At 32.7% G+C, this 27246-nt stretch overlaps 1 protein-coding gene across 1 annotated transcript in view; it reads right to left on the reverse strand.

Annotated features, from left to right (window-relative positions):
* Positions 1 to 3990: 3990 nt before the first annotated feature.
* Positions 3991 to 27246, reverse strand: part of Itfg1 (integrin alpha FG-GAP repeat containing 1) — a 270277-nt gene continuing 247021 nt past the window's right edge. Inside the window, exons 15-18 of the mRNA XM_026406884.2 lie at positions 11607 to 11731; positions 10850 to 10932; positions 7495 to 7612; positions 3991 to 5415 (exon numbers count right to left, since the gene is read on the reverse strand). Of these exons, the coding sequence (XP_026262669.2) occupies positions 5356 to 5415; positions 7495 to 7612; positions 10850 to 10932; positions 11607 to 11731 (386 nt within the window). The 3' untranslated portion in view covers positions 3991 to 5355. The remainder of the gene's footprint in view (positions 5416 to 7494; positions 7613 to 10849; positions 10933 to 11606; positions 11732 to 27246) is intronic.

Raw genomic sequence — 27246 nt, forward strand, 5'->3', positions numbered from 1 at the left:
TTTGATACCTGTAAATGCATCTTTAAACAATATATTTTTTTCTATTTTTGAACTTATTTAAATAGAATAATTGCTGGATGTATGCTTCAGTCTTGTTCAACTGGCTTAACTTTGAGATAAATCTGTATTGTATACAGTTGTAGTTCTTTAAATGTCATGGCTGAATAATGTTTCATTGTATAAAAATCCATGTAAACAGACATTTAAGCAGTTTATATCTTTTGGCCCTTATGAATGTTGCTATGAACTTTTAAATTTTTTGGTACCAGGGATGAGCCTGGGGTACTTAACCACTGAGTCACATCCCCAGCCATTTTCATTTTTTATTTTAAGATATTATCTTGCTAAGTTGCAGAAGCTCATTGAAATTGTGATCCTCCTGCCTTAGAAAAAATTTCCTTTATGTATTTGTGCTTTTTGTGATCTGAATAAGAAGTCCAACCTCTCTTCAGGATTGCAAAGTTATTTACTTATATTAAGTACTAAAAGCTTATAAATTTGCATTTCACATCTAGTTTCAATCTATCTGGAATTGATTTTTCTGTGTTAGGGCACATCTAATTTTAATTTCTTATTAATGTTCTCAACCTCATTTATTGTTAAAGAGTTGTGCTTTTTATTCTTTTCTAAGGTGTTACACCTGTATGTAAGTCTGTGTCTGAACTGTCTAATACATTCTGTTGGCCTATTTGTCCATTCATCAGTACCACACTCTATTAATTGTAAGTTCATATGAAGTTTTAATATCTGGTAGGACTAGTTCTTGTTCTTTTTCAAGATTATTTAGGCTACTCTTGGCTCTTTGTATTTCCATATATACTTTACAAGTAGGTTATTAAGTTCAGCATTAACTACAACAGTAACAAAGTCAGTGGGATATTAGTGGAGTTGGGAAGGATTTAACATCTTTTATAATTTTGAGTATTCCTATCCATGAACCTGGTACAGATGTGCATTTGTTGAGGATTTCTTTAGTGTTTTTCACAGAAGTTTGATAATTTACTTCATAGAAGTGTGTTTATATCTTACATCATTGACTTTTTTGATATTGTTGTTATCTGTTTTAAAATCTCATTTTGTTACTGAGTATGCTGGTATATAAAAATAGATTTGATAGAAATAAACTCTCAAAACTTTTTTCCAGAGTGGCTTTACCATTTTGTATTCCCACTAATAATGTATGAGAATTCCTGTTGTTCCTCATCCTTGTTGGCACTTGAATTCTTATTCTCTGTTTTAGCCATTATGATAGATGTGTGTAGTGGCATCCTTTCATGACTTTAATGTGCATTTTCTTCATGGGCATTTTTATGTGTTTATTTTCTATCCATATATCATTTTGGGTGAAGTGTCATTAAATTCTGACCCACTCTTAAATTGGGTTGTTTTTGTATTGTTGAGTTTTAAAAGTTATTTATACATTCTTGGATATAAGTTTGTTGTTGGACATGTGATTTGCAAATATTTTCTTTGCCCATTTAGTTTGAATATTCATTCTCTTGAAAGTATATTTGGCAAAGCAAATATCTTTAATTTAGATGAGATCAAATTTATTTTTTCTTTTGTGGATCATGCTTTTAGTATCATTTCTAAGAACTCTGCTTAACCCCAGGTCATGAAGATATTCTTCTATGTTTCCCTCTAAAAGTTTTGTAGCTTTACATTTTATGTAAGGTTCACAAGCTGTTTCAAGTTAATACAAGGTATGAATTCAATTTTCTTTCTTCCCTTTGCATATAGATATCAATTGTTCTGACAGCATTTGTTGAAAATGCCTTCCATTGAATCATTTTTATACCTTTGTCAAATATTGTATAGTTATCTTTGTGTGGGTCTATTCTGGACTCTATTTTATTCCATTGATCTATGTGTCTAGCTTGATGAGTATAGTTTTATAATTAACAAGAAGTCTGGTAGTTAGATTCCTTCAACTTCGTCTTCTTTTTTCCAAATTGTGTTAAGATATTCTAGCTCCTTTTGTCTTTCATATAAATTGCACAGTATTCTTGTTTTTTTTTGTCTACAAAAAATACTGCTGGGATTTTGATAGGGATGGGATGAAATCTATAAATCACCTCAGCAAGTGTTTACATCTTTATTATGTTGGATTTTCCCATCTCTGAATAGTATCTTTCCATTTAAGTCTTCCTTGATTCTTCCATTATTATCTTGTAGTTTGTAGCTAAACAAATGGATCCCTTGCATGCTTTGTTATATTTCTACATAAGACACTCATTGTTTGGATCTTATTTTGAATAACATTTTTAATATATTCAATTACTCGCTTTTAGATAATTTGTGTGTGTGTGTGTGTGTGTGTGTGTGTGCGCGCGCGCGCGCGCATTGACCTTTGTATCCTGCAACCTTGGTGAACTCATTTACTAGTTCATTTGTTTGTTTGTATTTTTGGTACTGGGATTGAACCCAGGAGCACTCAACCACTAAGCCACATACCTACCCCCTTTTTACATTTTATTTAGAGGTGGGATCTCACTGAGTTGCTTAGGGCCTTGCTAAGTTGCTGAGGCTGGCTTTGAACTTGATCCTCCTGACTCAGCTTCCCAAGCTGCTGGGATTACAGGCATACAAAACTGTGCCTGGCTCATTTGTATTTGTATGTATGTGTGGGCTCTCTCTCGTCCAGGGAGGAGATCCACAAAACAGGATAGAGGAGAGTGTGGCTGAGGAGTCACGAATCAAGACCGCTGGATACTAAGCTGGAAGCCGATCTGATTTTATTGCGTAGTTACCATGAATATATACTCAGGAAATAGCTAAGTAGATTATAGGCAGCCATGGATACAATTATTTGCCAACTGTCTTTGTAGCAACCAATCAAGGAGTGGGCCATGGAGCAAGCGCTGTGACTGCAATACCAGAGCTCTGCCTTTGGGGCGGTTTGCAGCTCAAGTGCCTAGCAGGAGGAGAGTAGTTTTGCCACTCAGGCACTCTTTTTTTTTTTTTAGAATTTTTTAATATTTATTTATTTTTTTTAGTTCTCGGCGGACACAACATCTTTGTTTGTATGTGGTGCTGAGGATCGAACCCGGGCCGCACGCACACCAGGCGAGCGCACTACTGCTTGAGCCACATCCCCAGCCCTCAGGCACTCTTAAGGTAGGCCACATAGGCAGTACTCCGCGCACCTGTCCCCACATGTGTATGTAGATTTCTTGAGATTTTTCTGTATACCATCATCTCATCTGCTAATAGGAACATTTTGATTCTTCCATTCCAATCTGTTTGTCTTTTATTTTTCTTTCTTGGCTTTTTAATTCTAGTTAAGATTTCCAGTAGTATTTTAGAAAGTATTAGTGACAGGGGACATCCTTGCCCTTGGTCCTTTTATGTACAAACCATCATTTTGAACTCTAACCTCTCCTTTAAGGTAAGTATCACACTTAACTATCCTAGTTTACAGATGAAGAAACCCAAATTTGAAGAGCTAAAGTAATTGATTCAAAGTCATAAAATGGGGCAGTTGGGCTCTGAATTCAGTTTTGTCTGACCTCAAAGTCTTGTTTTCTTTGCACTACAGTATTCAAAATTAATATAAACATCTTTATTACTGATTCTCAGTGTTGTGGCAATTTTTTACTTGCTCTCTCAATAAGTAATATTAAAATTTGTGTTTGGAGACACAGAAATAGTATTATTATCATAGACTATATTTTTGTCATTAACATTTTGTCTGTCATGCTATTCTTTGTAGACCCTGATTCCAAATAGTTTTAAGACTCATGCTTTATTAGTTGATAGATATGAAGTTTATTATCCTTGGAAATGTAAAACAGTGCATGGTTATAGCATTATGGGTTTATAGTGAATATAAGTATTGTCAGGAGAATCCTGCCTTGCCCTGACTCACAAAGTGGTAATGGGAAAGTCACCTTATCTTGGTCTCATGGTCCAGACAAGTGATTTATGTTCACTTAACCCTTGAGGACTCTTCATGTTCCAAAATAATTATTTCAAAACTCATCACAACACTTTGCTTCAATGAGGAATATTTATTAAGAAGACACATTCACATGCTCAGATACAAAGTAAACTAATTTAATACATGCAACTCTCAGTGAATGATAAAGAAAAAAAATAACATGAAGAACAAAATTGTTTTCAGAGAGATTTTATATTTTGGAGCCATTACATGTCCATGTGCACATTAGAAAATTATTATCCTTAATATATGAACTTTTTTCTCAATCTAAATTTAAGTCTTTTAAATTTAATTTTGACAAAAGGAAATTCATAGTGTAAAATTTGCATTCAAGTCTGAATGTAAATTACAAACTGTTGCAAGCCTTGAGAATAGAAATTCGATTGAAAATTTGTATTCCTAGATGCTGTCTATAGCAGGTTCCTTTGAAGAAATAAAATGTTCTTCATTGTCACATGATGATTAGTTTTTCAAATAAAAAATTTTAGGACATATTTATTCTTGGGTAATACTATAATTTTTAGTTAATATGATCAAGAAAATTTTATGTAAGATATGAACCACCAAGAATTTTAGTTTTCCAAAGAATGTGATTTCTTCATTCTTAAAGTAAAATTCTATCAATTCTATATATTTTTATAATTATTTGTAGAAGTCTAATAAAATCACCTAAAATAGTAACAATGACAGCTACTATTTATTGAGCACTTTACTCTGTCCTAGGCACTGAGCTTAAACACTTTATGTACATTATCCCACTTACTCTTTTCAATAACTTAAGCGAGTAAGTATATTAGTCCCAATGTATAAAGAAACCTAGGCTTACAGAGTTTAAGCAATAGCCAAATTCAAACAATCACTTTGTAAGCTGTGGAACCAGGAATTTAAGGCAAGTCTTACTGTGATTCCAAAGCAAGAGTACTCAAATATATTGTATGCCATCATTGAGCCCCCTGAACTGCTGTGTTGAAGGTGAATTTTTAATAACTTTAATCTGTGATACATTTGCAAAAGTAGAGTTTGCACCATTAGAATAAGAAACAAGATCAATTCAAGGGGAACAAAGAAAAATCCTGCTTATTTAAATATTTTTATTTACACATATTTTTTCTATGATTACCCCAATAAGATTATAAATACATAAACACCAAAGTACATGCAACACATTCCACAAAAGAACAAAAATGCACAGTAGTACTGAGTAAATAATTTAAATTACTGTTTACAAAGTGCTTTAAAAAAAAGACTTTGTGAGACATTCAGACTGTATTTATTTTAATATCTTCCAATAATTACCAAGAGATGCATCATTTATAAATAATATTCAAAATCCCCTATTTTCTTCTATAGGCCAGGATTTAGTATTTCAGCTAATCAAATTAATAGTCATTCTATTATGTAATATTAAAGCCAAGTCACATAGCATCAAAATGAAACCGATGGGCCTCTTGTCGTTTTTCTCTATCATCTGCTTTCTGAAAAAAGAATTTTAAATTAGTTTATAAATGATAAGAAAACGTTAAGAAGATTCATTTCTGAAATAAAAGTGATTAATTTCTTAAAAAGTCCTCCCTCAGCAATTAGTAGATAATGGTTGTGATTTTATAATACAATAATCTTATAAAATATTTTTGTAGTTTATAGTAGCTATTTTATAATTAACGATCTAATTAAATTTAAAAATCAACAAAAATGTCACTTAGTTTGTTGTTTGTTTGAAAATAAAAGTTAACACTTGATTCTATAAGGATAGAATCAACTATTCTATTTTTCTCCAATTCAACACTGATATTAATAAATGAACTAAACTAATTACATTAAAGTATATTGTTTTTTGGTTTGACCTATGGATTTAGCAGATATTTATAGACCCTCTGCTCCCAGCAATGTATTATGCTCAGTATTTTGAAGAATTAAAAACCCCTCAATTTTGTATTTTGTTCTCCAGGAACTTAACGCCTCAGGAAAAAGAAGCAAAACATATTGTACTTCAGGATACAAGGTGAACAATGTTACTTCTAAGAGAGAGATTACTTCTGGGTTTGAGTGATGAAAGGGAATGCTTTGAAAAGACAGCATTTTTGGAAATGAGGTTTAGGAAGGGGAGTACAACATGAGTGATCATGAGAAGTCTAGAAGGAAAATGGGAATGTATGAAAAGAATAAGGCTGGAAAAGGTATATTGGAAGTAATATGAAAGCCAGGTTAAGGAATTTACACATTTTAGGCAGTGGATAGTCCCCTGAGGTTTTTTAGCAAGATAGTGTTATAATTAAGGCTAAACTTAATGAAGAACAATCAGGTTGCAGTTTGATAAGTGGAAAAGGAAGAGAATGAAATTGGAGAGACCAGGTGGGATATAATAAGGGGCTGAAATGAATAAGTGGTAGTAGGAATGCAGAGCAACAAAAATTTTTTTTGGGGGGGGACCTGTACTGAAGTGTTTCATCTCCAAGCTATACCCCCAACTCTTTTTATTTCCTTTTTTTGGAGACAGGGTCTTGCTTTGCTGCATGGGCTGGTCATCCTGGAGATCCTCCTGCCTCAGTCTTCTAAGTCACTGGGGGATTATAGGCATGTGCTACTGTGCCTGGCCTGATGAGATTCTTAGTGGAGGCAGAATCAATAGGGCAATAGATTAAATCTTTTAAGTAAAAAAAAAGAGAAGATATGAAGCTTTAGAATACCAATTTTGAGGTGCTTGTAAGATGGGAAGAGACCTTTAGAGAGAGGTGAGGGTTGGGAATATTTCGAGTTAATAACTGAAAATATTATTAGATGAAATTGGCAGAGGAAGTGTAGAAAGAGGGCTTAGGGCAGATACTGTGGAAAGCCTGCCTTGAGGGAAAGGGAGAAGGCAGCAGCCAGCCTAGGTGAAAAGTTGGTCAAAGAAGCCACCAATGATACTGTGTATCTATTTTTTGCCACAACATTATAATTGCTGTAAGCCCATAATCAGATGTCCTGAAAAATTGATGAAATTAATTTCCTTTCTTTCATAGGTCAAGAGCTGTCTTAAAATTTTAGACTATGTTCTGATAATTCTGGTCAAAGTACACAGGATGATCATTGGTCTTACCTCAAGCTGCAGTCTTAAAGTTAACTAAATATGTAATTTTATGTTACTATTTTTGATATGTAAAGAGTGACTTTATTTTCCAATGATAAATCTATGAATACTTATTAGAAAAATTATCGTGTTCTCTTTTTTATAAGTTAAAAGAGAAGCTAAGAAAAAAAACAGTACTTTTAGTTAGCAAAAATGATTATGACTGACATGATAATCCAAAGAGAGTAGGTGTAACAACAAAGTGTTTCTCTTTTGTGACACAAAGAAGCCCTTTTATTGGGGGCATTATTGGGATGAAATTATTAGTTATGTATTTAGTACTTTTTTGTTTTTGTGGTGCTGGGGTTGAACTGATGGCCTCATACATGCTAGATATGCACTTTACTATTAAGCTACATTCTCAGCTCTTTAATGATAATTTTAAAGAGCAATCAATACGTATAATAAAGTAACCAAAGTTAATGTTTCATTTAAATAAACAAACCTTTTCTTGCCAATGTAAAATGCCAATTATAGCCAAGATGAAGACACAGACACCAATGAGAGCTATAGCGGTAAGTAGCACAATATTACTTGGTGTAAGATATAGTTTGGCACTCCAGCTGTAAATAAAAACAGAAAAATTAAAATTACAAATGTTAACTTAAAGATAAGCTTAAACTGAGATCAAAAAGCAAAATAGCTTATTAAGTGATAAAATGAGCCATTCATTAAATCACTCACCTACCTATTCATTAACTATAAGTAAAACAAAAGCAATGAAATTTAGAAGAGTGCTAAGACTATGACTCCTGCAGAGTTCATATTTTTGTTGGAAGCTAGGTGGAATTTTTTTTTTTTTTTTTTTTTTTTTTGGTCTGATGCTAGGGATTGAACCCAGGGCCTCATGCATGCTAGGCAAGTACTTTACCATTGAGCTACACCCCCAGCTACCTGAAGTAGAAATTTTGATGAGATATTTTGATATTTTTCTTTTCCCAAGTTTGACCCTCTAAAAATTGTTATTAATTTTTGTGGTATCAGGGATTGAACCTAGGAGTGCTCTACCACTGAGCTACACCCCCAGCTGTTTTTATTTATTTAACTTACTTTATACAGATAGTCATGCAAAGTTAAGAAGGCTGGCCTTGAACTTGTGGTTCTCCTGCCTCATCCTTTGGAGTATCTGGGATTACAGGCATATGCCACTGTGCCCAGCTAAGAAGTATTATCAAGGGTACTTTGGATGAGCAAAGACATCGTTTTCACATTTTGACTGACCTGCTAAATTTGAAACCTGAACTCTTAAAGATATGTGGTCATGACTTCAATAAAGTTTCTGTGTCATTTTTTTTTTTGACCCTTGCCTACACATGCAGTATGACCAACTGAAACAACTGTATACATAGACATGTGCAGGACTCGCCCCATTTCTGTGTCTTGGTTAGAGGGTTTACATTACTATAATGATTTTTATATTGAGAACAATGATAAAATCACCTTCATTCCTTCAATGTTAATGTCAACAAACAGGTTAAAGGTCATCAACATAAACAGAACTAGTTCTTCTTGCCTGAAACAGTATATACAACACAACTTATAAACCCCCCAAAGCTTAAAGCCAAGATCTTTATTACCAACACTGCAGGGGGTTATATACATAGAACATTTATTTTCATTTTAAAAGTTTAATAAAGGTAAGATCATTCTGAAGAATAGCAAATAGCTTTTGATATATTTTGGGATAATTAAAATTTATTGATCCAGAAGTTAGATTCTAGTCAATAAATATTAAAATATACCTCAAACTAAAATCAATTAGATTTTTATTATGTACATAAATTTGAAAAGAACATTTCTTCAGAAAGAGCAAGATAAATTAGTTGAGGAACTCTGTAGCTTGCTCATATTTTAAAAAACAGTTCTTTCATGAGATATTTTGCTTTTTAAATGTATATATTTTTAAAAGTCAGTAACAGACACAAGGTAAATCCTCAAGGCAGTTGCTTGTACCTATCTTGCATACATGAACATATATACATAGATACCTTTTAGATCATAGTGGTTGTTGATTACACATACTTTTTTGCATTCTTTTTTTTCCTTACCATTCCATGGCAGTAAAAATGAGTCATGATATTGTACTACATAGAAATACCTATATATAGTTTCCTGCTTATTATCTATTTTCTAATTTTTTTTTTATAAATTTCATGTATAGAAAACTAATATAAATATACAATATAGGCTCATTTAGAAAATATGAACCAGGCCTAGGTATGTATGGTAGTGCATGTCTGTAGTCTCAATTAAATGGGAGGGTAACTTGAATCCTTGAGTTCAAGACCAGCCTAGGCAACTCTGACTCAAAACAAAATAAAACAAAATGGAACCAAGTTTCCAGTGAAACAGTTTCTATTGATGTTGAAGCATAATGCTGTAATAAAGTTTGTTTTCTCCAACATTTTGGTTCTAAAGGCCAGATATCTGGCATAAAATTATGTATAAATGTGCTGGTAAACTTGTTCTTTGCAAGTTTAAAACTGGCATTTGCTAGTTTTCAGAGAGTAAATTCTCCTACAATAACTGATTTTAATGTGACTTCACTGAATAGAAATGGAAAAAGATGCACACAGTTGTTGAGGTGTCATGAGCTTGTCTAGCACACCACAATAATATATCTCATCCAAAAACTTAATAAAGAAAAAGGCTGAGAGTGTAGCTTTGTGGTAGAATGTACACAAGGCCCTGGGTTCAGTCCCAGCCCAGGGGCTGGAGCAGGAGTTGGGGGAAGACAAAAATGCCTATATTTTGAGAATAAATGTAATAAGCAGGATCTCACTGATAGAACAGAATCAATGTAATTAAAAAATAACAGATAAATTAAGGTTTTAAAGTTAAATAAGCTCAAAGGAATGCATGCTGATAATAAGAATAAAAACATTTACCTACTATGTGCTTGGCACTGTGTTAATTATTTTGCATCTGTATCCTCTTAAGATAGGTGTTCTACCTCCCATTCTATAGACACAAAATTTGGGCCATAGAGAGCACAAAATATTAGCTCCCAATCTCACAGGACATCAGTGGAGCTGAATTTTTCTAGTCTAGGTCTGTTTGGCTCTGAAATTTGTGTGCCCACTTTCTTGGGATGTATACTACTTTTCAAAGAATTTAGATCAGTACTTATTAAAAAATGAACCATCTTAAGACTGAAGTCCTATAACTCAGTGGTAGAGTGTTGCCTAACAGGTCTAGATCTGATCCCTGACACTCAAAACAAAAACAAAGCCAAAACAATTTAACATCCTGAAACATTAGAATTTATGAGTAGTAAATCAAATATTTAAGCAGAATATATATATATATATATATTAGTTAATTAGTTAAGGATATATATATATCCTTAACTAATTAACCTGCTATTTTTCTAATAGGATTAGATTTGTTCTTCATGAAAAATGTCAGAGACCTTTTGTTGTAGGTATGTTCAGTCATTTAAAATTTGCTGTAAGCAAATTAAGTGATGAGCATTCTTAGGAATATAGTAGGAATGTGTGTGTCTCTGTGTGTGTTTATATGTGTACAGTGCTAGGGATCAAACCTAGGACCTTGAGAATAAGAAAATTTTAGGGGCTGGGTGTGGCTCAGTGGTAGAGCACTTGCCTAGCATGTGAGAGGCCCTGTGTTTGATCTTCAGCATCACATAAAAAATAAATAAAATAAAGGTATTGTGTCCAACTATAACCAAAAATTAAAATAATTAAAAAAAAAGAATAAGAAAATTTTAAAGACATTACTATATCTATCATACAGAGTTGGCAGTATCTTTACTCAATTCAGTCAAACAGGAACATTACCTTCGAGGGACATTGTGAGGGTATGGAATGACAATTAGCTGGGAATTTGGAATGATTGCAGTCCACTCTTGTTTTCGTATAGACTGAAAAAAAGAATTTAAGAACATTTAACATCTAGGGTATAAAGAACACAATTATTTAATTCTAAGTAAACAAGGAAAAATTTCAAGTAATGTGAGATGATGAAATACCAGGTATGAATTAAAACTAAATTTACATATATAGGGCTTCTGTATCCTCTGTTTGAAAAATTTTCTTATGTTTTATATTATACATGTATCTTATGAATTTATTCACCCAACAAATATTTATTGGGCAAAAATATTTAGCAGGTGCTGTGTACAAATGCACATTGAGGCGAGACTGACAAAAAGAGTAAGATGTTATTTACTAAGACAAGTAAAATATTACTATTACATATTGTATTTTTATGTATTATACTTATATATTGTGCTTATGTCAGTAAAATATTAAATGTTAGGTGGTGAAAACTGTTAAGAATAAGCAGGAAAGAATAGGAAGTCATAAAATTTACGGGGAGTGAGATGGAAAAACTACAATATCTTCAGATCATGATGTACTACTTAGTAAGATAAGCTTAGATAGGTCACCACAAATCAATCAGTTTTTCTTATTCTTTTAAGGGAATAACAATATTCAAATGATTTGTATTCAATTGGACTCAAATTATTGAATTGAAATATTTAAACATTGAATATTTAAGGTCAGAATTGTAAACAACTAAATTTTTACTTACTGTCTCTCCAGAAGGACGGGGAATACCAACATAAAGATGGTCAAGAAAATTTGCACTTCGACCTAAACCAAGTACGTTGTATGGTAGTTGGAGAGCTAAATGTGCTGATTGGCTGAGTTGTCCAGCTAGATTTTTTTTAAAACAATGCAAAACAAAAAACATCTTTGGAAACATTATTCCCATCAAATGATAAAATGAGAAAAATGTAAACATTCAGGTAATAAAACTTATTCATAAGTATAAAAAATGTCCAGTTCATTGATATTAATGATTTACTTTTTACAGAAAACAGATGTGATTCTCAAAGCTGATTTACAAATTTGATTCACATATCATATATATCACCCATTTAAAGTATACATTTAAGTGGTTTTGAGTATATTAAAAGAGTTTAGCCATTACCACAATATAATTTTAGGACATTTCCAATACTTGAAAAAGAAACTCCATATCTACTTAGGGGTATTCTTGTTTCAACTCCCATACTTCCCACCGAAGAAAATCTCTAATCTGTTTTCTGTCTCTACAGATTCACCTATTTTGAAGACTTCACATAAATACAAACAAACAATATATATGGTTTATTGTCACTGGCTTCTTTCATTTTGTTTCAATAATTAATTGCCAAATAATGTTGTATTATGTGATGTATACTATCATTTTATTTCATTTATTACTTAATGGATATTTGAGTGATTTCCCCTTTTTTGCTATCATGAAAAATACTGCTATGGACATTAGTATACAATTTTTGGAATCTCCTTACATTTTCCTGTCTTCTAATTAACATCTAAGAGTGTTTTACATCTTTAGGAACTACAAACTATTTTCCAAAGTAGCTGTACTGAAGTTTGATAGGATAAATAACTTTTAATGTTCTGTAGTACAGCAGGATAATTATGGTTGACAACAATTATATATTTCAAAATGGCAGAGAGGATTCTGAAGAATAATAATGTTCTGGGGTGATAGCTACGCCCATTACCCTCATTTGATCATTACATGTTGTATATATGTACTGAAATGTCAAACTGTATTCCACAAACATATATAATATGTCAATTAAAATATATATACATTTATAAAAAGTAGTTGTACCTTTACATATTCTTGCCAGCAATGTATGAAGGTTTCAATTTTTCTACATCCTTGATAACATTTTTTCTGTATTTTTTTTTTTTTTTACTATAACCATTTTCAAGGTTGTAAAGTGGCATCTCACTGGGGTTTTTATGTGCATTTTCCTAGTGACTAATGATATTATGCTTTTTTTCATGTGCTTATTTGTTATTTGTTTATCTTCATTTATATTTCTGTAAGGTTACTAGTGGCTTCCTTTTGCATTCTGGATTTTAGTTAATTAGAATCTTCTCTTTTAACTGAAAACTTCAGACCAATATCCCTGATGAAAACAGACACAAAAATCCTTTAAAAAATACTGGCAAATTGCATGCAAAAACATTCAAAAGATGATCAAGTGGTTCAACATATGGAAATCAATAAACAATTCATCACATTAATAGACTTAAAGACAGGAATCACATGATTATCTCAGATGCAGAAAAAGCATTTGACAAAATACAGCATCCATTCATGTTCAAACTAGAAAAACTAGGGATAGTAGGAACGTACTTCAACATTGTAAAAGCTATATATGTTAAACCCAAGGCCAATATCAATCTAAATGGAGAAAAATTGAAAGCATTCCCTCAAAAAATTGGAATAAGACAAGGATGCCCTCTTTCACCACTTCTATTCAACATAGTCCTTGAAACTCTAGCCAGAGCAATTAGATGAAAAAAACTAAAGGGATATGAATAGAAAAAGAAGAACTCAAACTATCCCTATTTGCCAAAGTCATGACTGTATATTTAGAAGACCCAAGCTACTCCACCAGATAGCTTCTAGAGCTCATACATGAATTCAGCAAAGTAACAAAATATAAAATTAACACCCATAAATCAATTGTGTTCCTATACATTAGTAATTAATCAACAGAGAAATTAAGAAAACTATTCCATTCAGAGTAGTCTCAAAAAAAAATATTTGGGAATCAATCTAACAACTACAATGAAAACTACAGAACACTAAAGAAAGAAACCTTAGAAGATGGAAAGATCTCTCATGTTCTTGGAGAGGCAGAATAAATATTGCCAAAATGGCTACACTACCAAAAGTGCTATACAGATTTAATGCAATTCTTATTAAAATTCCAATGATGTTCTTCATAGAAACAGAAAAAGCAGTCATGAAATTCACTTGGAAAAATGAGGCCCAGAATAGCCAAAGCAATTCTCAGTGAGAAAAGTGAAACAGAAGGCATCACAATATCAGACCTTAAATTATACTGCAGAGCTATAATAACAAAACAGCATGGTATTCTCACCAAAACAGACATGAAGACCAATGGTTGAAAACAGAAGACACACAGAAAAACCCACATAAATAGAGTTATCTCTTACTAGACAAAGGTGCCATAAACATACATTGGAGAAAAGATAGCCTCTTCAACAAATTGTGCTGGGAAAACTGGAAATCCATATGTAGCAAAATGAAATTAAACCCTTCTCTCTTACCCTGCACAAAACTCAAAGTAGATCAAGGACCTAGGTATTTGACCAGAGACCCTGCTGCCTACTAGAAGAAAAAATAGGTCCAGATCTCCATCATGTCAGCTTAGGAACTAACTTCTTCAATAAGATTCCTAAAGTGCAAGAAGTAAAATCAAGAATCAATAAATGGGGGCTGGGATTTTTAGCTTAGTGATAGAGTGCTTGCCTAACACATGTAAGGCAATAGATTCGATCCTCAGTACCACATAAAAGAAATAAAGGTATTGTGTCCATCTACAACTAAAATAATAATAAAAAAGAATAAACGGGATGAGATCAAACTAAAATCCTTCTTCACAGCAAAGGAAACTCATTAATCATGAACATGAAGACAGCGCCTACAGAATGGTAGAAAATCTTTGCCATCTGCACCTCAGAATGTTAATCTCCAGGATTTATAAAGAACTCAAAAAAACTTAACACCAAAAAATAACAAACCCAAATAACCCAATTAATAAATGGGCTAAGGAACTGAACAGGCATGTTGTAGAAAAAGAAATACAAATGGTCAATAAATATATGAAAAAAATGTTCAACATCTCTCAAAATTAGAGAAATGCAAATTAAAACCACACAGATTTCCTCTTATTCCAGTCAGAATGGCAATTATCAAGAATACAAGTAACTATAAATGTTGGCAAGGGTGTGGGAAAAAGGTACACTCATACATTGCTGGTGGGACTGCAAATTAGTGCAACTACTCTGGAAAGCCATATGGAGATTCTTCAGAAAACTTGGAATGGAATGGCCATTTGACCAAGTTATACCACTCCTCTACATATACCCAGAGTACTTAAAAATCATCATACTGTAGTGATCCAGGCACATCAGTGTTTATAGCAGCTCAATTCACAATATCTAAGCTATGGAACCAGCCTAGGTGCCCCTCAACACATGAATGGATAAAGAAAATGTGGTATATATACACAGTGAAATATAACTTAACCATAAAGAAGAATGAAATTATGGTATTTCCCAGTAAATGAATGGAACTAGAGACTATCATGCTAAGTGAAATAAGCTAGTCCCCCAAATCAAAGGCCAAATATTCTCTCTGATATATGGATGTGAACACACAATAAGAGGGGAGTGGAGGGAAGAACCAGAAGTTTCCTGGATTAGACAAAAGGGAATGAAGGGAACGGAGGGAGGGGATGGAAATGGAGAAACAGTAGAATGAATCAGACATGACACTCCTATGTTCATACATGAACACCTGTCCAGAGTAACTCGACATCATGTATAACCATAAGAATGGGAAAGTATACACCATGCATATATAATATGTCAAAATACGTTCTAATGTCATGTATAACTAAAAAAAAATAAAAGAGAATCTTCTTTTTTTTCCTGATATTTCTATTTAAAGGTTGGTCAATTTTGTTAGTATTAAAAGAAATAGTGTTCAGTTTACTCTGTTTCTGTATTATTTTTTTTTCTTCATTATTTGCCATCTTCTGCTTGCTTTAACTGTTGGCTTTACTTTTTCTAGTTTCTGAAAGTGGAAGATTAGGCTTATGCTACTTATTGGGGATTGTTCTGATTTTCAACAAAGGTATTTACAGTGGTAAATTACCCTGTATGAACTGTTTTCGCTTCATTCCATTGATTTTGGTATGGTGTGTGTGTGTGTGTGTGTGTGTGTGTGTGTGTGTGTGTGTGTGTATGTATGTATGTGTGTTTTATCTCAAAATGTTTTCTGATGCCTTATGATTTTTTCTTTGCCTCATTGTTTATTTTGGAGTGTATTGTTTGATTTCCACACATTTATGAATTTCCAGTGTTCTGTAATTTTTAATGTCATTCCATTATGGTCAGAGAATATACATGGTATGACTTCAATCCTTTTAAATTTATTTATTCAGGTTTGTTTTATGACATAGGATATGTATGGTCTATCCTAGAGACTGTTCAGTGTGATCCTGAAAAAAAGTGCATATTCTGCCATTGTTGGTTAAAGTGTACTATACACATCTTTTAGGTTTAGATGGTTTATAGTTTTCAGATTCTTTCTCATTGATCTTAGTTAGTAGTTTGATCAATTCTGAAAGTGAGGTATTAACGTTTTCATTATTTATACTTGAACTATCAATTTCTCTTTTTAATTCTTCATGTATTTGGGGGCTCTGTTAGCTGCATGCATCTTTAGAGTTGTTATATCTATCTTAGGTCTCTGGTTAATAAAATATCTTTGTCTTTAGTAATAGTTTTTATCTTACTGTTTACGATATACTGAAGACAGTATATTTCCTTTACTTATTCTGCCAACCTATGTTTTGATAGAAGTATTCATTTAATTTACATTTAAAATAATTAACTGACAAGGCAATATTTTTATTTATTTATTTATCTATTTATCTATTTATTTATTTATTTTTAGTTATCGGCAGACACAACATCTTTGTTGGCATGTGGTGCTGAGGATTGAACCCGGGCCGCACGCATGCCAGACGAGCGTGCTACCGCTTGAACCACATCCCCAGCCCACAAGGCAATATTTTTATGTCTATCATTTGCTATTTGTTTTCTATGTCTGATGTTTATAAAATTCTTTTATTTCTCTGTTCCTGCTTTCTTTTGTTAAGTCTTTTCTATATACCATTTAAATTCCTTTGGTATTTCTTTTACTATATATTTTTTTAGAGTTACTGTCTTAATGATTGCCCTGGGGATTTCAATTAACATCTTACCTTAAAAAAATCTAGTTCAGATTAATACCAATTTAATTCAAAGTGCATCTAAAAACTTTCCTCCAGTGTAGCTCCATTCCCTTCTTTTCTTCTGTGATGTTATTGTTAAATAAATAAAATTTTATACATTATTAGATATTAATACAATTTTTCTCTTTTAAGATAGTTTAGTATTATTTTCACTTGATATTATTTTGTGAATACTCACTAATTGTTGAAAAATCTTTAAAAACAGATGAGTAGAGAGAAAGATTATTGAAATATCAAAATTCTATTAATTGAGAGAAAACCAAAGGTAATGCAGTGTAAAACATACTATTATATATGTTAACAGCTATTTTTCTAAAATATCTCTGCAGATATTATACAATTCTTTCTTCATAATATCCTCTTATCATTTAAAACTAACCCTCTAATGTTAGATATGAAGAAATTTTCCTCATCTATCAGTTCTTTAGGGAACATCTCTGTATTATCAGTAATTGTTTGTATCCAGATTATTTTCTTACATTCCTAGATAATGAACATTGAATTAAGGAGTAAAAAGTTTAAAACTTATTTTTAAATATGGCAAACTTGTTTTCTAAGAAGAGGTTGTGCCATTTTACACATTTCCATTAGTTTTCAACAAAAGCTCCCATTTCAATTTAATTTTTCTTTAATTAAGGTGAAATTCACATAACATACAATTAGCCATTTTAAAGAATAAAATTACAGCATCTTAAGTATTTTCAAAATGTTTTGCAGCCACCAATTCTCTGTTGTTTCTATAGTTTTCATCCATCATTCCATAAACACACCTTGTACCCATCATCCATAATATTCAAGCTTTCAATCCCTATGGATTTGTCTATTCTAGATACATCATATAAAAAGAATCATAAAAATTGACCATTTGTGCCTGGCTTCTTTCACTTAGCATAATGTTCACAAGGGTCATATAAGTTGTAGCAAGTATCAATACTTCCTTCCTTTATATGGAATGATACTACATTTTATGAATACACTTTGTTTATCTATCCTACTAATGATGAAAATTGGAGTTGTTTTTGTTCTTTGGCTGTTATTGATGCTGCAGTAAACACAGATGTACAATTATTTCTTTAAGACTCTGCTTTCAACTCTTTGGATTATATACTCAGAATTGTAACTGCTGATCATATAGTAACTGTAGGTTTAATTTTTTGAGGAATTGCCATATTGTTTTTCATAGCATTTGCACCATTTTACCTTCTCACCAACAATATAGGAGGGTTTCTATTCTTCACATGATTGCTTATACTTATTTTTTTGTCTTTTTAATTAAAGTTATCATTATGGTTGTAAAGTGTTAACTCATTTGTAGTTTTGATTTATATCTCACGATGAATGATGTAGGATAACTTTGAGATTTTGGGCTCTCTGGAGAAACATCTAGACCATTCTTAAACTGGGCTATATGCATTTTTGCTGTTTGCTGCAAAGGTTCATTATGTGTTATGGATACAACAGCAATATCAGTGGTGAGATTTCTAAATGTTTTTTTCCCAACATTCCATGGGGCTATCTTTTCATTTTCTTGATTAATTTTTGCACAAAATTTTTAAATTTTTAGGAAATTCCAACTACTTTTTAAAAAAATTGTTACTAATGCTTTTAGTGTCAAATTTAAGAATCCACTGCCGCCAAATCTGATGAATTGTAGATTTACTTCTGTTTTTTTCTAAGACTTGTAATAATTTTAGTTCTTACATTTATGTGAGTTAATTTTTTTTTAAAAAATGTGGAGTACAACTTCATTCTGTTGCATGTCTATATACAGATATCCCAGCACACTGGTTTGTTGAAGAGGCTATTCTTTCCCCTTTGAATAGTCTTGCCATCTTTGTTAAAATTAATTGGCCATAGGTGTTTGAATTTATTTCTTGCCTCTAAATTCTACGTGATTTAGATGTCTGTCTTTATTCTAGTACTACAATGTTGATTTCCTATATGAGGTTTTGAGCTTGGGAAGTATAAGTCCCCCCTCCCTTGCTAAAAGAATATGAGAGTCATATATGACCAAATTGACTTGAATCAGTTCTTAACATTTCTTCAAATTTGTAACTCCATTGTAGAATTCTAATCCCTGAATTCTAGGCTTATTTCCAATAGAAACTCAGCATCACTTTTTCTCTAAGAGATATTACAGTACATACAATGAATTAAAAACAGAATCCTTAATTTTACCCCCATTTCTGTTCCATCTCAGTTTTAGCAACACCATCTTTCCATTTGGTCAGGCCAGCGACCCTATAGTTATAGTACTCTCTTTTTCTCAAATCTTCCAAAGAATGAAATATATAATCAGAATAAAAACATATCCATAATCTAAGCACTTATTTCTGTTTCCACTGCTGTCCTCTTGGTCCAAACCATCATTATCGCTTGCCTGAATTACTTTAATGTACTTCTATTTGGCTTCCCTCCTCTGTTATTTCTTTTACAGTGCACTGTTTTACTCAGAATAAAAGCCTGTCCTGGGTCCTACCTAGTTTACACTTCTCACCCCACACTTAACTTGTGACTTCATCTTCTATAGTTTAACTCTTCTGTTTCAGAACTTCCAATATACTATTCTTTTTGCCATGGAGATTCCAGGAATGCTTACAGCTAAGGAGTTCATGCACTGGCTGTCTCCTTTGTCTGGAATGTTCTTCCAAAGATAATTACTTGTCTAACTCCTTCACCTCTTTCAAATCTTTGTTTATTTATTTATTTATTTATTTATTAAAGAGAGAGTGAGAGAGGAGAGAGAGAGAGAGAACTTTTAATATTTATTTTTTAGTTCTCGGCAGACACAACATCTTTGTTGGTATGTGGTGCTGAGGATCCAACCCGGGTAGCACGCATGCCAGGCGAGCGTGCTACCGCTTGAGCCACATCCCCAGCCCTCAAATCTTTGTTTAAATGACACTTTCTCAGAAAGGCCCAATATGAAATAACATTGATGTGAATGCCTTCCTGTGGCAATCACTATTCCTCTTACTCAGCTTTCCCTGTCTCCCCCTATCCCTTTGCTCCCCTGCCCCACACTACTTGTCACTTCCTCACAATTACATAATATTACATAATTTACTCATTGCTCGTATTCCCCTACAAGGATTTCATTTTCATGAGAGCTGAGATTTTAGTCTGCTCTATTCACCTCTATATTTTAAGAGAATAAAATAGGCCCAGCCCTGGCCCTAGCACATATTAGCTGCTCAATACATATTTGTTGAAAGAATGAGTATGTGAGAAAAATCTTAATCCTCCAAATGTGTCAGACCTGAGACTTGTAATATTTTCCAGTTGAAAGATGGTATTGGACAACAGAAAAATACTGTATTAATTTGTACAGCATAAATACAAATATATAGTCTACCTAGAGGTAAAGCATCAATGACAAATAAGAATTTTGAATAATTTTTAATGAATACATAAAAAATATTTGCAGTATCAGACACCCCAACCACCAGATTCAAATGCTTGTGTCCTTCTGTCTGTGACTTCTGTCTGTGACATAGTCTGACTTTCCAGAATAGTTCAAGTATACATTATGCAATTAAAAAATAAATTTTTAAGATTGATTCATTCTTATTTTCCTGGAGAACACTATACTGACATGCAATTTTGAGTGGTTAATGTCATTCTAAAGCAGGTTATGTTTTAATTTATAATCTTGAATTAAAGAATCAGGCAATATAGGAGAAAAAAGTACATTGTAATAATTTTATTACACTCTATTTTTAAGCAAGCTATTGCACCCAAATTATGAATATTAGATAGGACACCCTATCACAACTTTAGCTCTGACATCTATTTGTCAAAAATAAAACTTAATTAATACCAATATGCTGACCTAAGAGGTAGGAAAAACATACAGGGAAAATATATTAGCCAAAGAAAAAGTCATTATTTTATGTGAACAAACGTGTTCAAAAGAACATTGAATTCTTTTTCCTTGCAAGATTTTAAACCACAAGGAATTTTCATATTAACCGCATTATTTGTAACTCACTCTGGCACTGACCTAGCTTTTTTTAAGCATGTATAAAAATGAAATGAAAGGACACATGCAAATAACCAATGTTTTGTTTAAATTTGGAAGAGAAAACTTTTGTATCTGTTAATCTCAAGTTGATACTCAAACAATACTATGTTGCCATTGATTAAAATGGAGACAAAGAACACCAAAAGATGACAAAATATGAAAATTAAAAAAATACATTCTGTAAGCAATAATAAAGGAATTAACAGGCATTAGCTTTAGGTGTGCCAAAAACTGTGGCACAGCTTCTTGTGTATTTAATGTTTCTTAACAATAATTGTGTCAAAGGTAATACTATTACTTCTTTATATTCAGGAAATTGAGAGTTAAGCAATTTGATTGAAAAAAATATATATAGCTACTAAATGGTAGAACTGAGATTTAATTTCAGCAGCTTAATTCCAAATCCCACACCCTTTATCATCACCTGAGATCTTGTCTACAGTTGGAAAAGAAGTGTGATATTTGTCTACCGCACTATAAAAAGGACTTCTTATGATATAAAATAACTTTTTCCAATGTTAGCTCCTTTCTTTTACTATTTGTTTCTCTATAATATGCATGGGGTGCTATCCTGTTATTTGGGAATCTACAAAATTTTATACCCAGTTGAGGATTCTAGTTAGCATGACATTTGTTGATTTTTGTAATTCTAGGCTATCAGCTACACTTAATTTTTGTAGTGTTTGAGGTTGTTGAGCATGTCTTAGGCTTTGTGATATTCCCATTCTATACCCAAAGCCTGGGCTTATTTAGCCGTCCTTCTTTGGGATAAAGTGGTTAATCTTGTGGATCTTCATGGAAAGGCACCAATTTGCCTTTAAGAGTTTAACCCAATTATATTCCTGCTGGAAAAGATGACGAAAAAGTCAAGTGTTCTGGATATGGACTGTACACCAACTACCCTGGAATAGGCTCAGGTCCTCTGGCTCATTTCAGATGATTAAGAGTTATATTTGGCAGAGATTCTCACTGCTTATATGGGAGCAGGATGCTAAGATAAATAACACATTTTGGTTTATATGTATGAATGTTAAATTACATTTTTCTATAAGAAAATGAAAGAGGATAATAGTTTTCTGTAAGGAGGATTTTTTTAAATTTTGAGAATGGCAAGTGGGATATATATATAACATGAATAGTAGAAGTTAATGAATATGAAACTAAGACTTTGAAAGAAAAATATTATTCAAGCTTTAATATTACATATATTTCACTATTACATATATTTCACTATACAAAGACTTTGGTTGTACACAAAGTAGAGTCACACAATTTGTGTCTTCATACATGTACTTAGGATAATGATGTCCATCTCATTCAACATTTGGAGTTTTTTGATAAGTGTTTAGCCAGCTAAAGGGAGATATTTCTAATTCTTATATGTAAAACACAGTAATTGCTAAAAGAATATTAGTTGTCAACAGGCTAAACTTACCTATATGAATATTATACATGATTCTAGAATTCAGATTTGTGGAGGAAAAAAAAAGGACAAAATAGATATAGAAGGTAAGAAGTCAATTTTGACAGTACTAAAAAAACAGAGGCATTTTATTTTAAAATTTGTAAACTTTCTAGGCCATAGTTACTTGATATTTAAAAACTTTGCTAAATCATCAGCTTTTTATTTATCTTTTCTGTTTTAAAATAGATTTCAGTTAAATGAATGGTTACCCACATAGGAAAAAAGAATAAATGGTCTCTATGACTTATGTGACTAAGGTACATCATTTAACTTGGACTGAGTAAATCTAGTTTCCAATGTGAGTGGATCCTCACTAATCACTAAGTTTGTGTTTAATTAGTCTGTTCATTCGATAGAAGTTAAGCACCTTCCATAAATCAGGGATTCTATTGAGTAGAGGAATACCTTAATCACTAGTGATAAAAATACAAATCTAAGACCTGTGTTAATTTAATGTCACTATATAAATATTCCTGGGTTTTAAACAGTCTAATTAGTGATCAATTTAAGAACAAGGAAGAGGAGGCTGTCCTCAAAGAAAGGGATAATCCATGAAGAGAAAATGGTCAAACCTTTTAAAAGTATGTGGTGTATGAGTGCTAAAGGGAGCACTTTTCTGGAGACTCTAGAATGTGGCTCCAGAAGAAAAAAGTCCCAAAGTATCCTACACATATGAGGAATCTGTGGTGCTATATGCTTAAATGCTAAATTCATAGATTTTAGAAGTTGAGAACTTTATGGAAAACTTCTTATAACAATGGTTGGCTCTGATAGTTGATGTGTGGCTTAAAATGAAGAATAAAGAAACCACTGACTTTGTTTTTCCTTTGGAATATTTTATATTATATCTGAACTTAGTTACATGGTAAGACTTTCTACTAGACTGAAAGTAGCTCCATAAAAAGAGGTGCCTAGATGCTTCTCTTCTTAGGGTACAGCATATTGGCTGTTACATGACAGCATTTAATAAATGTCTGATGTATAAACTGAAGGTTTGGTATAAATAACAAGCCTAATTTGTATAATTGTTTCACTTTAGTTTCCCCCGAGGCCTTATGTCATATCAATGACTGCTGTTGAGACATACAATAACATGATACAAGTTTACCTGAATAACTGTGCAGAGAAATAGGAGACTTTTAATATATTATTGAAAACACATAGGATTTGAATGCCAAAGATATATATTCTGACACTGCTTTGTTTGGTCTCTTATCCTTCCTAAGTCTTAATTAACTTGTGTATTCGTTCACCTAAACATTTACTGAATGCCTTTTATACAGAGATGAAAAATACACAAACCTTTACCTGGAGATTCTTAAGGATTCAAACAACAGAAAAATATTATTTCCACATTTGTAAAATTAGAATAACAATACCACCTACTGGATTTGGAGAGGCAATTATAGCAGTACATAAATTTTAATGTATATAAAAGTGCTTTATAAACTGTCAAGCACTATGTAAGTGTTAGTTCCTGAAAAACAGTATAAAAATTAAGTTTTTTTTTTTTTTTGTGTGTGGGGGTTTCTGGAGATTGAACTCACGGGCACTTGACCACTGAATCACATCCCCAACCCTATTTTGTATTTGCTTTTGCTGAGGCTGGCTTTGAACTGGCAATCCTCCTGCCTCAGCCTCCCAAGCCACTGGGATGATAGGCATGTGCCACCATTCCTGGCACAATTGACAGTTTTTAATGGAAGTTTTTCTAATTAAATTTTTGGAATGAACTAAGAAGCTTGAAACTCTGATTCAAGCTGTATTTGTCAACCTGCTTCCCAGTTATACATTTAGAATGTGAATGGTTTTTTTTGTCTCTTCTTTTTTTGTTAAATTGATATATAATTCACATGCCACAAAACCTACCAATTAAAGTATAAAATGCAGTCATGTTTATGAGGTTGTACAACTGTCACCATTTATTCCAGAGTATTTCTACTATCTCACAAAAAATATTCTGTCCATTAGCATTACTTCCCATTTCTCCTTCCAGCCCTGATAACCACTTATCTCTTCTTTCTAGCTTTAAGGATGTACCTACCTATTCTAGATCTTTCATAAATCTGCAATCATAAATATATGTGGCCTTTTGTATCTGGTTTCTTCCTCTGTGCTGTAGCATGTTTCATATTTTTATGGCTAAATGATATTACAGTATATGAATACGTTTGGTTTATGTAGACATTTGGTTAGTTTCTACTTTTTGGCTATTATGAATAATGCTACTGTAAACATTCATATGCAAGTTTTTGAGTAGACATGTTTTAATTCCTCTTGGGAATACACCTTGGAATGTAATTAATGGGGGTTCCATGCTAACTTTAATTTTTTGAGGAACTGAGTAGCCTGAGTTGATAACTGCTTTTCTACAACCCAGTGCACACATACACATCTAATGAAGGAATTGTAAAAAGCCATTGCCAATGCTGGGGAAAAATGCAAAGGGAAACAATAAAAGAAATCCACAGCTCTCATAAAACCAAATTGCATTAGATGTTATTACCTGTGGTGTTCCAATTTAATGGTTAGTGTTCCTTTTGAGTTGCATTAGGGAGTAAACTTTTCTGAGGTTATGTGCAATTATGTTTCAGTTGTCATTCTCTGATTAGAAAACAAAACTCTGGCTTCTTAAGTGGACAATGTCTTATAAATGAACTTAATGGGAAAGTTTTCCTTATGCTTTAGTGTACTTTATTTTCTATGGAGGAGATTTATACCTCTGAGAGGCAAACCAGTGGTCATTTTGCTGTAACAGGTCTTTTTTAAGTAGCAACCTAAAACTGCTTAGTTCTGAGACAGGGAAAAAAGATGAGTAACTACCAACCAAAGGTGAGATTTTTTTTTTTTTTAAGTTTCAAATTGCAAGTTGTTATTTTTACTGAAACACGTAATTTTAAAAATAAATGTTCACTAGATTAAGGAAGCTGTTACATGCTACTCAACTTGGAGAGACCTGGAGGCAACTACTAGGTATCAATAGCCATAAAATGCAAAAATACCGTATAGTTTTTTTCTTTTGCAAAGTAATTTCTTTCACATGTGCCTTCTTTAAAGAGGACATGATTAAATTGTGAATATCAGTAACCATATTATTTTTAACTCCCGAATTCTTACCTTCTGCTTCGGTACATTTCTTACCCTTTACTAGCCACTCAAGTCTGTACTGTCCATTTTTAAAAACTGATTTTAACCTTTGTAAATTCTTTCATATTTGGCTCTCAAGAGAATACATTCTTTTTCATAATTATTTGTTGCTGTGTAATAAACTAAGCCCAAATTTAGTGGCTTACAACTCTAATCATTTTATTTCTCATGATTCTGTGGAGAGCTGGACAGTATCTGCTGGTATTGCTTGGGCTCACTTAAGTGGCTGCATTAAGCTGCTGATGACTGGGTGGACCTTTCTCTTTATGGTCTTGCATCCTCAAGGAGACTGGACTGGACTTCTTCACATACAGCCTCAGGGCAACATACTAGGAAAGCAAGTTCCACTGAATATTCATGATGTCTCCTAAGCAGAATCAAGCTGGGAGGGGCTTAATTACAGATGGGAGGTGGGGAGGATAAGTATAGCACTTTATACTTGAATGTTTATTAAAATACAACTGAAGCTTTGTTTTGTAAATTAATGAATTCATTTATACCTGAATGTTCTTTAAAATAAAACTGAAACTTTGTTTTGTAAACTAATAAATTCATGTTGGTGAGGCTGGCTTCAAACTCCTCTACTTAAGTGATCCTTGATGCCACCAGGCCTGGTTAAAATTATTTTTTATTATTTTTCTCTCATATCTTTTCAGTTTGGGAAATTTCAACTAACATATCTTCAAGGTAATTCATTCTTTCCTAGGCCATGTCCAATCTACTAGTGAGCCCATCACAGGCATTCATTTGTTTTTTATTTCCAACATTTATTTTTTCCATTAGAGTATATTAATTACAGTTATTTTAAATTCCCCTCTTTAAATTCCAAAACTCTCTGCTTTGTCTGTTCAGACCGCCTTATAATTTTTTGTTGAAAGCTGGATGTGATTGATGTACTTAGTAAAAGGAAGTAATATAAATAAGCTGTTAGTATGAAGTTTTACATTAGGCCATGAGTTAGGCTGTGTTTACTGGTTGTTGTAGCTATATGTCAGAGGCTAAAATGCGTTTCATGCTTGTTTTTGCCTCCTCTGTAGGCTTTGGGTTCTCTTAGAGATTCCTTTTTAAATAGGGCCTGAAGGGATCTGGGTGTAGCTCAGTGTTAGAATGCTTGCCTAGCATGTGTAAGGCCCTGGGTTTGATCTCCAGCACTGCAAAAAACAAACAAACAAAAAAAATAAAATCACAGAGGGCCTTAACTTTGTTTACCTCTCTTTTAATTTTTTCTTTCTTTTTCTTTTTGGAGTGCTGGCAACTGAACCCCAGGGTCTTCTGCATGATAGGCAAGCACTATACCATTGAGATATAGTCCAGCCCTCCTTGATTATTATTTTACAGGAGACTGATTGATGTTGCTGTTAAGTTTTGAGAGAGGGTAAGTATTCTATAATGGGGTCACAGACTTCTCCATTCAGTCCCTACTGCCCTCTTAGGTGAGACAGAAGTTTGGTGGGGGCTGCAGTTAAGTATTTCACTTCTCTCAAGTCAGTCAGATAACTGGGTTTTACCAATAATAAGCAGGTTTTACCAAGGTTACAAGATTTGGTAAAATAATTTCCCTTGATGGCAGGTATTCATTAAGGAGAACAGTAGCTCTGTTAGTAGTCTTAAAAATGTCTACTCCCCTCCTGCTACACACATATAAAAGCATAAGAGGATTATTTCTCATATT

This window comes from Urocitellus parryii, chromosome 15 (assembly GCF_045843805.1).
Source record: "Urocitellus parryii isolate mUroPar1 chromosome 15, mUroPar1.hap1, whole genome shotgun sequence".
Classification (NCBI taxonomy): Eukaryota; Metazoa; Chordata; class Mammalia; order Rodentia; family Sciuridae; genus Urocitellus; species Urocitellus parryii.